The 15344-nt window shown below is 51.0% G+C and overlaps 3 protein-coding genes across 3 annotated transcripts; 2 read left to right on the top strand and 1 right to left on the bottom strand.

Moving 5' to 3' along the window:
- Window positions 1-534: 534 nt before the first annotated feature.
- ACO1O0_005831 (type I polyketide synthase) lies at window positions 535-7605 on the top strand (the record flags this gene model as incomplete). The annotated part of the gene is made up of 4 exons (XM_083195238.1): window positions 535-1107; window positions 1215-4769; window positions 4846-5052; window positions 5275-7605. The coding sequence occupies 4 exons, from the start codon at window positions 535-537 to the stop codon at window positions 7603-7605; spliced, it is 6666 nt and encodes a 2221-aa protein (XP_083048254.1).
- Window positions 7606-8424: 819 nt separating this feature from the next.
- ACO1O0_005830 (uncharacterized protein) lies at window positions 8425-8836 on the top strand (the record flags this gene model as incomplete). The annotated part of the gene is made up of 2 exons (XM_083195237.1): window positions 8425-8433; window positions 8528-8836. 2 exons carry the CDS (start codon window positions 8425-8427, stop codon window positions 8834-8836), a joined length of 318 nt encoding a protein of 105 aa, XP_083048253.1.
- Window positions 8837-9626: 790 nt separating this feature from the next.
- On the bottom strand, window positions 9627-11407 carry ACO1O0_005829 (uncharacterized protein; the record flags this gene model as incomplete). Its single annotated transcript, XM_083195236.1, has 3 exons — window positions 9627-10254; window positions 10389-10993; window positions 11399-11407. The coding sequence occupies 3 exons, from the start codon at window positions 11405-11407 to the stop codon at window positions 9627-9629; spliced, it is 1242 nt and encodes a 413-aa protein (XP_083048252.1).
- Window positions 11408-15344: the final 3937 nt, after the last annotated feature.

Below are 15344 nucleotides of genomic sequence, written 5' to 3'. Positions count from 1 at the left end.
CGGAACTTCTTTCCGAGTCAATTGGGAGCTGAACGTAACATATTCATCAAGATGCAGCCACCACATGATAATGTTCGTATAACGCATATCCTTCAGCGCATAAATCCATCGTGGCTATCTAAAGACTTGCATAGAGGACTGCCATGCGTCGATTCTTGCCAGACCCCGTCAACCGGATTTCGCGTGTATGTTCTAAAGGCATTGGAGGTTGAGCTGACGAGCCGGGCCTGCAATGGGTTTCCCCGATCGTTGTCCGAAAGTGACCGAAGACATGTCCGAGAGAAGCATTAGCTCCAGCCGTCCGCGAGCCAAGTCTCCTTGTAGTCGTTGTCTACTGCTGGGATCTTCCATTATGAGGTAGTTTTACATTGCCAGGTTCGACAGATAAGCAGGCCGATCGAACTTGCACGGAACTGGGATTCTCAACAACCTGTATATTATCCAACTCCGCCAAGTATTATCTCTCCACCTAAGACTCCTGGACACACCTCTGATGAAAGAAATTTAACACAGCCCCATTTCCTGTTTTGAAAAATGGCCAAGCAAGCCCGAGTATTCCTTCTAGGGGACCAGTCCCAGGATACTACGCCCGTGCTGTACAACCTGCTTCAGTACAAAGAGGATCCCATCCTTGTCACCTTCCTTGATCGAGCGTACGATACCATAAGGTCCGAATTGGGGCGCCTGCCTCTACACGAACGCAAGAAGCTGCCCAGGTTTACGAATCTCGCCGACCTCGCAGCCCAGCAAAAGGAGAGAGCTCTCGGCCCGTCCTTTCAATATGCTTTGGCCTGCATCTGTCAGCTTGGCTACTTCATGCAAAAATATGGCCTGACAAACAGACCCTTCCCACGGCCAGATGGCTCCTATCTTCTGGGGCTATGCACCGGCGGCCTTGCCGCCGCCGCCATTAGTTCTAGCACGTCACTTTCCGACCTTCTTCCAGTGGCAGTGCAGACTGTGGCCATAGCTTTCCGACTTGGTGTTCTTGTCGGCGAGTTTGGGAGGCGTATTGATCCTTACACTACGTCGTCGTGGACTGTCCTGTTTCCTGGAGTGCGACCTGATGCTGCCGCGACATCCATCAAGAAATTTCAAGAGAGCAAGGTGAGATACCTGAAATCATCTCGAGGAACCCACTTCTCCCACACAATAGCAGCATTGAATGTGTTTGCCACATCTACCTCCTGGAGCTGACTCGTCGTATTTGTTAGCAACTACCACCACACTCCCGACCATGGATCAGTGCATACCTGACCAATGGGACATCGGTGAGCGGACCACCGTCAGTGCTGGATGAGTTGCGAAACCATGGTGACTTCGCCAAAGTTCATCCGGTCCAAATACCCGTCTGCGCTCCGGGCCATGCGGCTCATCTCTATAACCCGGAGGATGTCGACGAGATTCTGAAGACAACCTCCCAGATACCATGGGCCAACTATAAAACTCACATCCCCGTGGTCTCAGCAGCTACCGGAGATCTGATAGCATCGGCTGGAAGCAACTTCCGGTCGACAGTGGCAAAGTGTATAGGGGACATTTTAATGGCCCCCATGCGGTGGGATCTGATCAACGAGGGCCTCCCCCGACTTCTCCTGGCAGACCAGAACACCCGTGTTGATCTGATTCCCATAATGACAACGACTGAGAATGCTGTTAGACAGACCTTGGAGTCGTACTCGCCACAATCTGAAGTCTCCCCCAGTCAGGCATCTGGGCTGAGTTGGTTCTCGTCTGTGCAGATAACCTACCTTGGCAACGACCAGGAGGGCGGCACAACAACATCACAAGCGCCTGAAGGGTCCTCCAAGCTGGCCATCGTTGGGTTTTCTGGGAGATTTCCAGATGCAGAAGACCCAGCGGCCTTCTGGGAGGTTATACGCCAGGGTATTGACACGGTGCGGAAGATTCCCAAACAACGCTGGGATACTGACACGCACGTCAACTTTGATGGAAAGAGGAATACTGGTGAGGTACCTTGGGGGTGTTTCATTCCCAACGTGGACAAGTTCGACGCCCGCTTCTTTAGCATCTCGCCCAAGGAGGCGCCGCAGATGGATCCCGCCCAGCGACTATCCTTGATGGCTACGTATGAGGCCATGGAGAATGCCGGTATTGTCCCTGGAACAACGCCTTCAACAAGAGTGGACCGCATTGGATGCTACCTCGGCACTACGTGCAGTGATTACTTTGAGACCAACTCGGCTCAAGACATTGACACCTTTTTCATCACGGGTGGTAACCGGGCCTTCATTCCCGGCCGCATTAACTTTTGCTTCGAGTTTTGCGGCCCTAGCTATAGCATCGATACGGCGTGCTCGTCGAGTCTGGCTGCCTTGCACCTAGCATGTAACGCAATCTGGCAAGGAGACTGTGATACGGCATTTGCCTGTGGTACGAATATGATCACAAACCCGGATGGTCACGCAGGACTAGATCGGGGATTCTTCCTATCCAAGACGGGTAACTGCAAGACATTCGATGCTGGGGCAGATGGATACTGCAGGGGAGAGGGTGTTGTTACCACCATTGTCAAGCGCCTCGATGATGCCCTTGCCGACAACGACCCGATCCTAGCGGTGATAGCTGGTACACAAACCAACCATTCGGCCGAGTCAGACTCGATCACCAGGCCTCATGCACCGACTCAGGCTGCCCTGTTTACCAGGATCTTGAACAGCACTGGCACCGCGCCCGATGAGCTCAGCTACATCGAAATGCACGGCACAGGGACCCAGGTCGGAGATGCGGTAGAGATGGAGAGCGTCCTGGGCGTATTTGCCCCCGAATCCACGTCTCCAAGGGCTAGGAGTCCTCGAGCGCCGCTTTACCTAGGCGCCGCCAAGTCAAATATCGGACACGGTGAGGCTGCTTCGGGGCTTACCAGTGTTGCCAAAGTGCTCCTCATGTACCAGCACAATATGATTCCACCGCACTGCGGCATCAAGACTACAATCAATCCCAACTTCCCACAGGACCTCGGCGAGCGCAACGTTCACATTGCGTTGAAGGAAACTCCCTGGGAGAGAAGTGCATCGAGGCCACGCAAAGTGTTAATCAACAACTTCAGCGCGGCAGGTGGAAACACGGCCCTGCTCTTGGAGGATGCGCCTCTACAGCCAGACACCTTGACCGGCAGCTCGCCAATTCCTTCCATACACATGATTGCTGTTACAGCCAAGTGTGCCGAGTCCCTGAAGGGGAATCTGCGTTCCGTTTTGAAATTCTTGAATGATACCGATGCGTCGTCAGCCCATGAAACCTTTATATCTCAGCTGTCTTACACTACGACTGCTCGACGGCTCCACTTCCCCCATCGAGTCTTGCTTCGTGGCTCCAATATTCAAGAGATCAAGAGTAGCCTAGAAAATGCCATTGCTACTAGCCAGGGTCTAACTAGGGTCAAGGCGAAGCTCAAGATTACGTTCGCTTTTACCGGTCAGGGTTCTAATTATCTTGGCATGGGGAAGCAACTATACGAGGCCTTTTCCAAGTTCCGCCAGGATATTAACAAGTTCGACCAGATCGCTCGTGCACAGGGGCTTCCTTCTTTCCGCCACATATATACAGCCCAGGACGGACAATACGACGAAAAAGATGACAGCTTGTCGCCGCAAGTCATTCAGCTGGCCATTACCTGTCTGCAAATGGCGCTGGCTCGGCTCTGGAAGACTTGGGGCATAGCGCCTGGCGCAGTGGTGGGCCACAGCTTGGGTGAATATGCTGCCCTGAATTTGGCTGGCGTTATCTCAGATGCAGACACCATCTATCTGGTCGGGATGCGAGCTGGACTCCTACAGCAGCAAAGCCAAGCTGGCACACACGCCATGCTTGCTGTGAAAGCCTCCGTCGCACGCGCCAAGGAGATCCTGGCCGAGAACTCGAATGGTGACCTGCCAGCCTTCCGCATCCAAGTCAGCTGCATCAACGGTCCTGAAGATACAGTGCTGGGCGGGCCGTCTAAGCAAGTCAAATCTTGGAAGCAGGTTTTGACCACTCACGGGGTTAAGTCGACGATTCTGCAGACCCCGTATGCTTTCCACACCTCCCAGGTATTCTCGATCCTCGGCGAATTTGAGGCCCTGGCAAAAAGGGTTACTTACCACAAGCCAACGATTCCAGTCGTGTCCTCCCTACTAGGGGCCGTGGTTACAGAGCAAAATTACAACGGAGATTTCAATGCAAAGTATCTCGCCAGGCATTGTCGCGAGACAGTGAATATGTATGCTGGACTGCTCGCCGCACAAAAAGCAAATCTCATCAACGATAAGAGCTGTGTATTGGAAATCGGCCCAAATCCCGTGGTTTTAGGAATGGTGAGAGCCACTCTGGGGACATCACTTAAGTCACTGCCACTATTGCAGAAGGGGAAGGATACCTGGGACCTCCTGACGAATGCAATCTCAACCCTGTATATGGCCGGGCATGATCTGCTTTGGCAAACATACTTTCAGGATTTCAAGTCATCTCACAAGGTGCTTCAGCTTCCAGCCTACAGTTGGGATCTTAAGGCATACTGGATGCAGTACGAAAACGACTGGGCCATGCATAAGCCGGGGTTGAAGACTGCGGAGGACTTTAAGACTCCCGGCCAAGGGCCGCCTGTAAAGGTGCCAACGGTGGAGTGTACAACTATACATGGGATCGTTGAGGAGCGCACCGAATCCGCCGACCAGCTTTCTATTGTTGTTGAGACTGACATTTCACGCGAAGACATCAATGGAATTGCCCAGGGCCATACGGTAAATGGGATAGCACTTGCAACTCCTGTAAGCAGCGCCCTCCTTGAACTACAGATATCGATCCTGGTTTAAAGTTGGAGCTTTTACTGACACGGCCGAATAGTCTGTGTATGCGGAGATTGGTCTATCTCTTGGTAGATATCTCATCGACCGCTACCAACCGGGTCTCGAGGGCAGCATTGTGGATGTGGCGGATCTCATCGTTGAGAAGGCTCTTATTCCTCACTGCAATGGTCCCCAGATGCTGCGTACATCGGCAGACGTTGACTGGGCCTCCAAGAGCGCCAAACTGGTATTCCGCAGCCACAACGTAAGTCCAACCCTCCAAGCTGCATTACAGTTTCGGCAGTATTTTTCTACTTTTCTGCGGCTTTTAGGCTCCGAGTACGTACTAACGACTGGTATATTTTGCTTGCTATAGAAAAACGGGAAGCCCACTGTGGAGCATGCCAGATGCTCCATTCTCTTCACTGACTGCTCAAAGTTGAAAACACTCAAAGCCCGGGTTGGCGAATATACTTCTCGCCTTCAGACTTTGAACAAGAGTGCCGAGAAAGGTACCGTCTTACGCCTCAACCAGTCATACGGGTACAAGCTCATCAGCTCGCTTGCATCCTTCCATCCGGACTACCGAGCTATCGACGAGGTTATTCTAGACAGCAGCACCCTCGAATCCTGCAGCAAGTGTAGCTTTGGCCAGGTGAAGAGCCAGGGCAAGTTCAGTACTCATCCCGCCTACATCGACGTCATGACCCAAGCTGCTGGGTTTGTTTTGAACGCGAAAGACACCACCGACCTAGACCATGAAGTCTACGTCAATCACGGCTGGAGATCTCTTCAGATTTACGAACAGCTCTCGCCCGCCAAGTCGTACTGGAACTATGTCAAGATGGCCCAGGACACATCAAGCAACGAGGGTTTCTGGAGGGGCGACAGTATCATGTTCGATGACAAGAACAACATTGTTGCCTTCTTTCAAGACATCACTCTCAGACGCATCGAGAGAAGAATCTTCCATAGGGTGCTAGATGCATCAAATCCTGCGCGCGGGAAGTTGGCGAAACAAGTCGCGAACGCTCCAGCCGCAGCAACCACCAAAGCTGTACCGCCATCGGTCAGTAGACCAACCATGCAACAGCAAACTCCTGCGCCAAATAATGGGACAGTAGTTACGGAGAGAGTGCATGCTGAGGCTGCATTACCCGCTACTGCAGCCCTCGCAACTACTGTTCCCGGACACCCTGCGCCCCTTCCAGTCGCCGCTGTAAAAATATTGCCCAAGAAAAATTCTAAGATTGACCCGGCATTGAGGATTATTGCGGAGGAGACGGGGCTTGCCTTGGCCGATCTCACTGAAGATTCTGAATTTGCTGAAATTGGGGTGGACTCACTTCTGTCCATGGTTATTGCAAGCCGCTTCCGCGAAGAACTTGATCTGGATCTGGATCTTGAGTTCTCTCTGTTTCTGGACCTACCCACGGTCCAAGACCTAAGACAATTCTTGGAACCTGAAGGTAATTTTGGCCCGGCACCAATCGAGGCAGTGCAGCAATCAGTCGAGATTACCGTCACCGAGACCAAAAGTCATGTAACCCATGTGCAAGCTGCCCAGGAGCCTACTTCGATCGAAATCGACTCTGACAAGAAGGCCCTCGGCGAGCTGACCCGCAAGCTAGAACCTGCACTGGCTATTATTTCGGAGGAGAGCGGGCTCGCCATCGAGGATCTGACGGATGAAACCGAATTTGGGGAAATTGGCGTTGACTCGCTGCTCTCTATGGTCATCGCCAGTAGGTTCCGAGAGGAGTTAGATTTGGACTTGGATCTGGACTTCTCCTTATTCTTAGATCTCCCGACTATTGGAGATTTGCGAGACTTCCTCGTTCCTGCGAGTATATCAAGCTCAGAGTCGTCCTTGTCACCTGGTGCGATGACACCTGAGGAGAATCCCAGCTCCTCCAGCGAGAGAGCAAGTTCCGTTGCAGGAGAATCCGAGGATCTAAATGCGGTAAAGCCCAACGCTAAAAGATCCGGATATTGTCGCCCTGCAAGCTCCGTCATCCTTCAGGGACTTCCAGACCAGGCAGCGAGAATTCTTTTCCTTTTCCCCGATGGAGGTGGCTCTTCATCGTCATACGACCCGCTTCCACGGTTCAACGAGAGCGACACAGCCATTATTGGCCTCAACTGCCCATATGCCCGCGATCCAGACAATTTAAAATGCGGCATCGACGATCTTATGGATAGCTATCTCACGGAACTGCGCCGTCGTCAGCCGCATGGCCCTTATCACATTGGCGGTTGGAGCTCCGGCGGCATCTTCTCCTTCCTTGCGGCACACCGGTTGACAGCAGCGGGTGAAGATGTTTCCAGCTTGCTTATAATTGACTCCCCAGTGCCCAGGACTATTCATAGGTTACCAGCCAAGTTCTATGAGTACTGTGACACGCTTGGGTTGTTCGGATACTCCATGGGACCGTCCAAGACGCCACAAGACCAAGGAAGATCCAAAGCCCCGGACTGGCTGTTTGCGCACTTCAAAGCATCCATCGAAGTGATGCAGGATGCCGACTTCCCACCTCTGTCAGCATCTACCAAGATGCCCCAAGTCTCCATCATCTGGGCTGGCGATGCCGTGTTAAAAGCACAGGATCTTCACCGCTTACCAGAGGTCACCGGGCTGGCACCGGGACAATCGGCCGGTCAGCATTTTCTGCTGGAACCGCGAAAGGATTTTGGCCCTGGCGGCTGGGAAGACATGTTCCCAGGGGCTAATATCACTACCGAGACGGTGCACAGAGCTAATCATTTCTCTATGATGGTATATTCCCTAGAACGGCCTATTAAGTCAAATAAGAGCTAACTGGACTTTCTATCATAGCAAAAACCATATATTGATCAGGTTGGCCGGTTCTTGGAAAGAGGCTTACGACGAGGATAGGTAAACGTAAAGTAGGTTTTAGAGAATTATAACATCATAAATTGTATTGTATGAGCAGGAGGATCCCTATACTCGTTGCTTTTATAAGTCAAGAGCCTGCGTCTAGCTGCTTCGAAAGGGCAAAACTAACCATTTAAGCCTAGAAGTGATCTTATTTATATATACAAGGTAGGTAGGCATTAATCAGATACATAAAGAATACTAGTTATGAGCAGCATAAAAATAAGATCTAAATTACTTTACATACTATGTACGACTTAATATGGCTAATACTAACTATACCAAAGTATATATATAAAGAGTAGTACTATTCGCACATCAAGAAATCACTATTCGCGCATTAAGACCTATATTCTACCCCACTCTTTTTCTTCCTTTATACCACCCACAAAACAACAGTGCGCGAGAGAACGCATGATAGCCAACGACTACTCTATCCTCGGGCTTATTGAGGCAATGGAGATATCTGCTAGGAAAGGCGACGGCCCCTCTAGGCCCTTGAAGTTACCTCTGCATGTGGCTCTGCTATGAGCGCTGACTCAAATGTTTACCTATGCTACGTATCCGTACTTGGTTATTATCTCGACGCATAGGCCGCAATGTTAAAAAAAAAAAAGAATGCTGCTGCTTCTTAATGCCGCTGCGCACTGTTTAACTCCCTGCCTGTTACTGTAATTTATATTGGGTATAAGACTACGACAAAATGCGAAAGAGGTCGGTCGGTGGCAGAGGGCACGTAAGATGAGGACGGTGAGGACACCGATGCAACCAAGCTACGGTCTTTTTACTGCCCGACCGACGGTTCCCTGCCCACGGTGCTTCCCTCATCTACGGATGGGAACAGCCGGTCGTCTGCGGCAACTTCGACTTTGGCGCGCCGCTCCCCTACCGCGTCGCGAACACTGAATATCACTCGGAGCACATCCTCGAGGCCAAGATAATCAAGCAGTTCTTCGAGCAACTCAACGAGCGGTGGAATAAACTCAGCCATCCGAATCCTAATGACATCTCGGAAATATCCTTTTGCGAATATGTCGATATCATATTCAACATCCCCGCTGTCGTCGCCCCCGGCATTGACACTGCCCAGGGCTTCGCTGCGAGACTCGAGCCAATAGACCACATTGCCGCACAGTTCTATACCCACCAGTAGAAGATAGACGGGTACGTTGTACTTGAAAAGCCCATCAACAACCACGCTAATGGTAAAGCCTGGGGCATCAACGGCATCATTGTCAGTACCAACAAGTGGCTCAAAAGTCTCCTGCCTAAGCCCACGGGTGCACGGGCCATGCTAAAGTCGATGTGCATGATCATCGGCTCGCGTCTGTACCATAACGACTGGATGTTGTCGGCATCCTCCGCTCTCAGAAGAACCGGCTCGGCGACATCCTCGGGCTACTTAACAACCCGGTCCTACTTAATAATCTACCACAGGGGTTCACATCCTGGCAGCCCCCGGGACTGCGGGCGGAATGGGACAGGCTCATAAGCGGCGAGTTCCTGATGATGTAGACCAAGACGATGAAGGTCATCAACGATTTCATCGGGCCGCTAAAGAAGAAGTGGACGAAAGATGCTGTAAAGCAGGCGAATGAGGATCAGCCGGGCGATACCAACGCTGTCCTTACGAGAAAGCAGAAGATCAGAAACTTGATCGATGATATTGAGGCTATGGACGAGTCTCTGGGGACTCTCCCCGCCTGGAAGTGGCCTTTTTGAGTGGGTTTTAGAGAGGGGATGGTTCGCTACAATATAGATTTAGTGGATGGGGAATATATTTGACTTTATGTAAACATTTCGATGCTCTGTGTTTTGCATCAACCGTTCTAAGCAGTCTTACTTCGGCGACGCTTAAACTGAAAATCTATCCATTCCTGCTCTCCCAGCTCCTTCAATAGCTTCACGACACCCTCATTCAGTATCCAATTGCCGACCTGCTACTACACTGATCCCCGCCCCAGCGCATCACTATCATCACTCTTTCTACCAGGGACGTACCGCACACCCCATTTATGCACGCCGTTGTCGCTATCATAGGGCGCCTCACCCCCGTACTCATCCTCTCTGCTCGCGGACGGATGCCACCACAAGTAGGCAAACAGTTCTGCCTCCTCCAGCGCGCCCATATTCTTCGCGGCTGAGGCAAACGCCGAGAGTAGCGGCTCAATTCCTTCCGGGATAGGCTCCGTGCGGAACAGATCTGGCGATCTTTCGCCCTCCTCACCGCCGGGATCAAAGTCCCATTCTTCGTCTATCTCCTCGTCCTCTGGCGTATCCTCCGTGGGAGGGTAATGGTCTTCAGAGATGATGAAACCTCGAGGGTTGGGATCCTCGCCCCGCGATCCGACGAAATACCAGCTGCCATCCGGTCGAAGAGGGTGAAACTCTACAGACAGCCGTCGCATGCACGACCACTCCACCTTCGACGACGCCTGAGGGAAGAGATCCTCTGTGATAAAGGCGCGCAGGTGCAGCTCGTCTAGCAGAGTCGCCAGCGTGCGCAGCCCCATAGATAGAGGGTCCTTCTGCGACGGATGCACGAGATTCGGCATTTCCAGCGCCTGGTCTCTGTCAAACGTCTCGCCCGGCCGCCAAAGCCCAGCTTAGCTTTGGTTAGGGTAGCTGGGATTCGGCGACCGAGATGCTGCTCGTCCATGGTGTCACCGAACTCGTGACGTGCGTCTCGCCATGGTACCTCCTACGGCCGGGTGAAGTGACGCATCGGGCGACTAGGCACGGCGATGGGCAGCCGCTCCCACAGCCAGGGGCAGTCGATCTCTACCACCGAGGGCATGTGGACGAGACATGCGAGAGGCACACGGAGGGAGAGAGGTCGGACGCGTCCGAAGTGAAATTCGCTGCCAGGGCTCCCTGCCAATGTAATGTGTAGCTTGCGCACAAACGGGAGCTCCACGAGCGTGTCCGGGTTCTGCAATGACAGGCGGCGCGAGTGGTAGAGGCGATGCTGGCACAAAGGGTATCGGTCGAAGGACTGGCCGCCGACTTCAATATTGAGAGCGATGCCATTCTCTTCGTCAATGGGCGCCAGCTTCAATTCCTCTAAGGAGGTCGCTGGTCGGGCGTGGTAGGCGGCCAGATTATCGTACAGAGCGTGCACCTGCGCGGAGAAATAGGCGCTGACAGAAGCCGTCTCATCAGGAGTCTCGCGGCAGGGCAGAGGCTCGTCCTCGGGGTTCAGCTGCAGCCGCATCTGGAGGTCGTAGCAGACCTGCGCGAGCGGTCTATGGCGGGCAGCATGCTTGGCGGCAATCTTTCGGTAAGAGTGGTCTTTAGTATAGAGGCAGTTCTTAAAAGGTTTTACCTATACTAACACCCCTGATGGTAATTTATATATTTAGTTATGAGTAGGTTGTTATATATAAGAAGATAAATAAGGGATTTATAATAGTAGTATTAGAATTAGATATATAAAGCAGAGTATAAGTACAACGAAGTGAGATTTTAGTAATATATTGGGTGATGCCTACGCTCGTTGCTTTTATGGTCAGAAGGTTATAACCTGAGAACAATAATAAGGAATTCCGACCCGAGAGGTCTCGAGACTGTTTTTCACTTTATATATAAGACAGGTATCAATCATATAGATGATTTATCCTATAATCTTCTTCTTTTATTGTTAATTGATAAATTTGCTGTCTATTCTGCACTTTGATGAGCCACGACCTTCGGGTCAATCCAGCCAGCCCGTTACTGCGACCATGGCATTCGATGACTCGTCGCATGGACTGATCATCTGTACGAGCGATACTACACCTGAACTAACCCACTAAATCCCCAAGACCTTTATGTTATTATTGTGGTTGCTGTGGTGTTGATAGCTTCGTCCCCTGCTCCTCGTCTCAGCGAGCCGCCCCCTCGGGCCTTACTTATGACGCTCCTTGATGACAGCTTCTTATTATGGGTCCCTTATTCGTGTTCTTATGCATAGCTGTCAATCCCTAGCTCGGTGATAGCGATATTATGACACCGATAGCAGTGCAACACAGACGACCACTTGTATTTTGGATTATAATAGTAGGTTTAAAATACTCTGACATTCTTCCTCACTGCTATAAGGCGGCGTTGGAAGTACTGGATCGTTTGTAGATCGCGCTCCTCCACCGGTTTCTCGATTTTGGGGCAGTATGAGAGTGCAATTGATCGGGTATATGCAACTCTCGACAGTATACCTTGTATACCCGACAAAATTTCATGCGAGTCTGTCCGGAAATTGCTCCATCTCCAGTCCACTATACACAATGTGCGCCGAGTATCCTAAGTTCCAGTGTGCGTGGAATAAACCGTGCCGTCGCGGTTTCGCGTAGGCAGGTCCACGTACACGCAACAGCGCGTTCACGCCTACACACCCGCATTTGCGAAACTATCTGTGCCGGGGCAGGTTGTGGAGGAGAAGCAGGCAGAAGACCGTGCAAGCGACAGTACCTGGCCTCATAGTGTTAATGCGAATAAGCCAAGTTCAAGGTGCCCAAAACCGTTTGCTGACGTCTACGTGCGCAACTCTTCGCACCCATCTTCACCCTGGCTTCCACCCATTCACCCCCACCACGAAATCAGTTATAGGCTGAAGACCCCGTCGGCGACAGGCTACACGAACAGTCGTATTAAATCTCTCGCGGCGTAACGTTAGACTTTGTAAGATCCGTGACAGTGCCAGCATTTTGCTATCTAATTTGCCGGTACGCTAGAAGCGCCTTCCATCTCGTGATTACTCTAGGACCGATAATTTGCAGCCAATTGTATGACTTGAGGTTCGAAGCTGTTAAAGTGTTAATGCTCAATCTTGTGCTGTCAAAGTGCTAGCCACCATTTCCTCTCTTTCTTTTCATCCGTGAATGATTCTCCCGAATATGCCGTAGGACATAATCCTTCCTTTTGTACGACTTGTTGCAATTTGGAAAGGGGCAGGTGCCTCCTAATATGGGATAGTTCTCTCTCGCAGCCCAATCGACATGGTGGGTCCAAACATGGCGTTGTATATCCTTAAACCCCCGTGCTTCTTGCCATTCACAATTGCCTCTTGGGCATTTTTTATGGTTCAGAAGATGCTGTCTACCCAGAATTTAGAATAAGAGACATATTATGAAGGTATGAAACGTACTTGTACTCGCTAGAATCTGAAGCTGTGAACTTGCAGTGCCTCCAGTTACACCTCAAACGTTGTCGTTTCCTGATGGGTTTTGCTACTCGGTAATGACTGGAGCCTCTTAAGTATGAACAATCCTTGGTGGGTAGCACATTCTGTAGTAGAGCTTTGTCGTTGTCAAGGTCGAACATTGAATTGTGATAGGCTCCCTCATGATCCAATAATTCCGTGCGAATCGAAGTCTCATCAGTATCTGAATTTAACCGATTGATAGATTTCGCGGCCCCCGTAGCTCATGCTTTGTGGGCTGGTATTGTAGGAACTGAGGCTGCCGTGGTTTCCGATTTTCTGGTAAGCAGGGCTGGCTCAATAGTGAGATGATTCGTATCAAGCCCCCAACCCGTGAAATGACCACACTGGCACGACGAGCCTGATATACAGGGACAACGTGAAGCCGTGCTGGGAAGATAGGGCAACGAGGGTAACCACGGACTGGCTGCGTCCTCATCCGCAAACAATGGAGGATCCTGGGCGCCCTCTCGGAAGCCGTTCCTCATCGGAACACCCATTGTGTTAACGATGCCCGTGAGTAACAAGAGGGGGGGATGCGTATGATTTTTTCTGGGACTACCTTTTGTACTTATTATGGGCAGCTGAAAGCAGCCAACGTGATCAACAAGAAGTCGAATCTCTTTTCTTGCCCTTGCCGTCCCGTCTTGCAGACGAGTTAAACCGCCCCCTCCTTTCCGACCAATCCAGTCGGCGTAAATCTAAGGACAGAAGGAGCTGATGGCTAGGACACATGCGCCGCGGGGCTATGCATCGACCAATTACACGGGTGCCCTTATGCCCTCCCTCCCGCATGTCAATCAGGCAGAACTTGGGCAGACTGAAAGGCTGTAGGAGCTGAAAACTTAGATATCACAGCACAAAGTCAATGGCTGCGATATCTTGTACTCTCTAAACTCATCCATCAGACTCCAATATGCCAAAAAGTCAAAAGCAACAGGGAGATGCGCAACAGGGAGATGCGCGGAGACGTTTCATAATGGTCAAGGTCTTGTTATCCCTTCTGGATCCTGTGAGAGGCGAACCCACGGTACACAGCCTGGACAGACATCCTCAAGATGGCATGGCAAAGCGTGAGCATCTTCAAAAGAAGTTTTTGGACTCATTTGCCCTGATTTGCTCAACATCGAGGCAAGGCTCTGAGACAGCTACGGCTGTATGCTTGGAAACAGGACAGCCTCCGGGGACAGTCCTACGCATTGCTCGAAACCGGGCTATTCCACCCGAATTGACCGAAAAACTCGAAAGTGTCTTGGAGAACCTCACCGCAGTAGCCAACGACCGTGAGTACTATCACCCTGCGTATTGAGATAAGCTTGATCTAATTGCTGTCATCGTTTCAGCAAGCTCTAGCAAAGACATGGAGGACGTTATCCTTTCACAAATCATCGATCTGACTCTAGACAAGATCATCAGCCTTCTCGAAAGACTCAACACGGCCGAGGTCTCGACTGTGATTCATGAAAAAACGTCGAGAATAAACGTGGAGCAGGTCATACGGACCGAAGACGATGGAGTGGGCTCCTCATTCAGACGCTGGGTTGACAACTTTTCCATGGTGGCATCTCTCGGCTCCAATGTGAAACCCGACGACCTCATGCTGCACATAAAGTGGGCTTCTCAGGCAAAGTGGGCATTCTCTGAGCAGATCGAGGCACTCTTCTGTCCTGACGGGCAAGACTTGCCCCCCTGGATCAGCAATATCTACAAACTCGGTCGCTACTGGGTTGCGGCAAAAGTCATGGTCAAGATCGCTGTGAAGCAGCCATCATTGTTCACATTGATGCATGCCAAAATAGTCGAGACGTCTCCGCCACAGACATTTTCCCTAGGAAAAAATAGGACAGCTTTGAGCGATGTCTTGCACAGGCTGACGGATCAAGATGACACTCAGGACCTGATCAAGCAGCTGGGAAAGGTCTGGTTGACAGATGAGCCTGAATCTCGCTTCAAAAAAGCCTGCCAGCTAAAGCTCACTGTTCACGCCGAAATGCAGCTTCTGAGTTTCTATGATCACTACCCAGAACTGACACCGAGATTTTTGTTCATGGGCACTAGCAAGAAGGCGTGTTACCTCTGCTATCAATTCATGTCGCGCCATCCTCTTGACATAAGCGTGTCAGCATGTCATCAAAAGCTATACCCATCATGGGAACCCGCTGAATGCACTAAGTCCACGGTTCGCAAGTCCCACAAAGTTAAGCTGTGGGAACTTAGTCGATATTTAGAGGAGACAGCCGCCCGCGATCTTCAGACAAGGCTTGGCGTGCGGCGCCCAAAGGCTTTAGATTCCACGGCAGGGCCATCTTTTCCAACAACGTCAAGCCTGCCCTCGGCGTCTTGGACGTGGGATATACCTATCCGTAGCTCGTCCTTAAGCGAGGTTAAAGCAGTTATAGACGAGAATATTTAAGGTTAGATTAGGGTTTTATTTCTTATATAGCTATCCCGCTAATTAAATATCTTATACCTAAAGTGATATTAT

This window comes from Amphichorda felina, assembly GCF_050947745.1.
Source record: "Amphichorda felina strain 45539 chromosome Unknown scaffold_6, whole genome shotgun sequence".
Taxonomy (NCBI): Eukaryota; Fungi; Ascomycota; class Sordariomycetes; order Hypocreales; family Bionectriaceae; genus Amphichorda; species Amphichorda felina.
The sequence above is the reverse complement of the archived record's forward strand: the minus strand, read 5'-3'. Positions and strand labels throughout refer to the sequence as shown.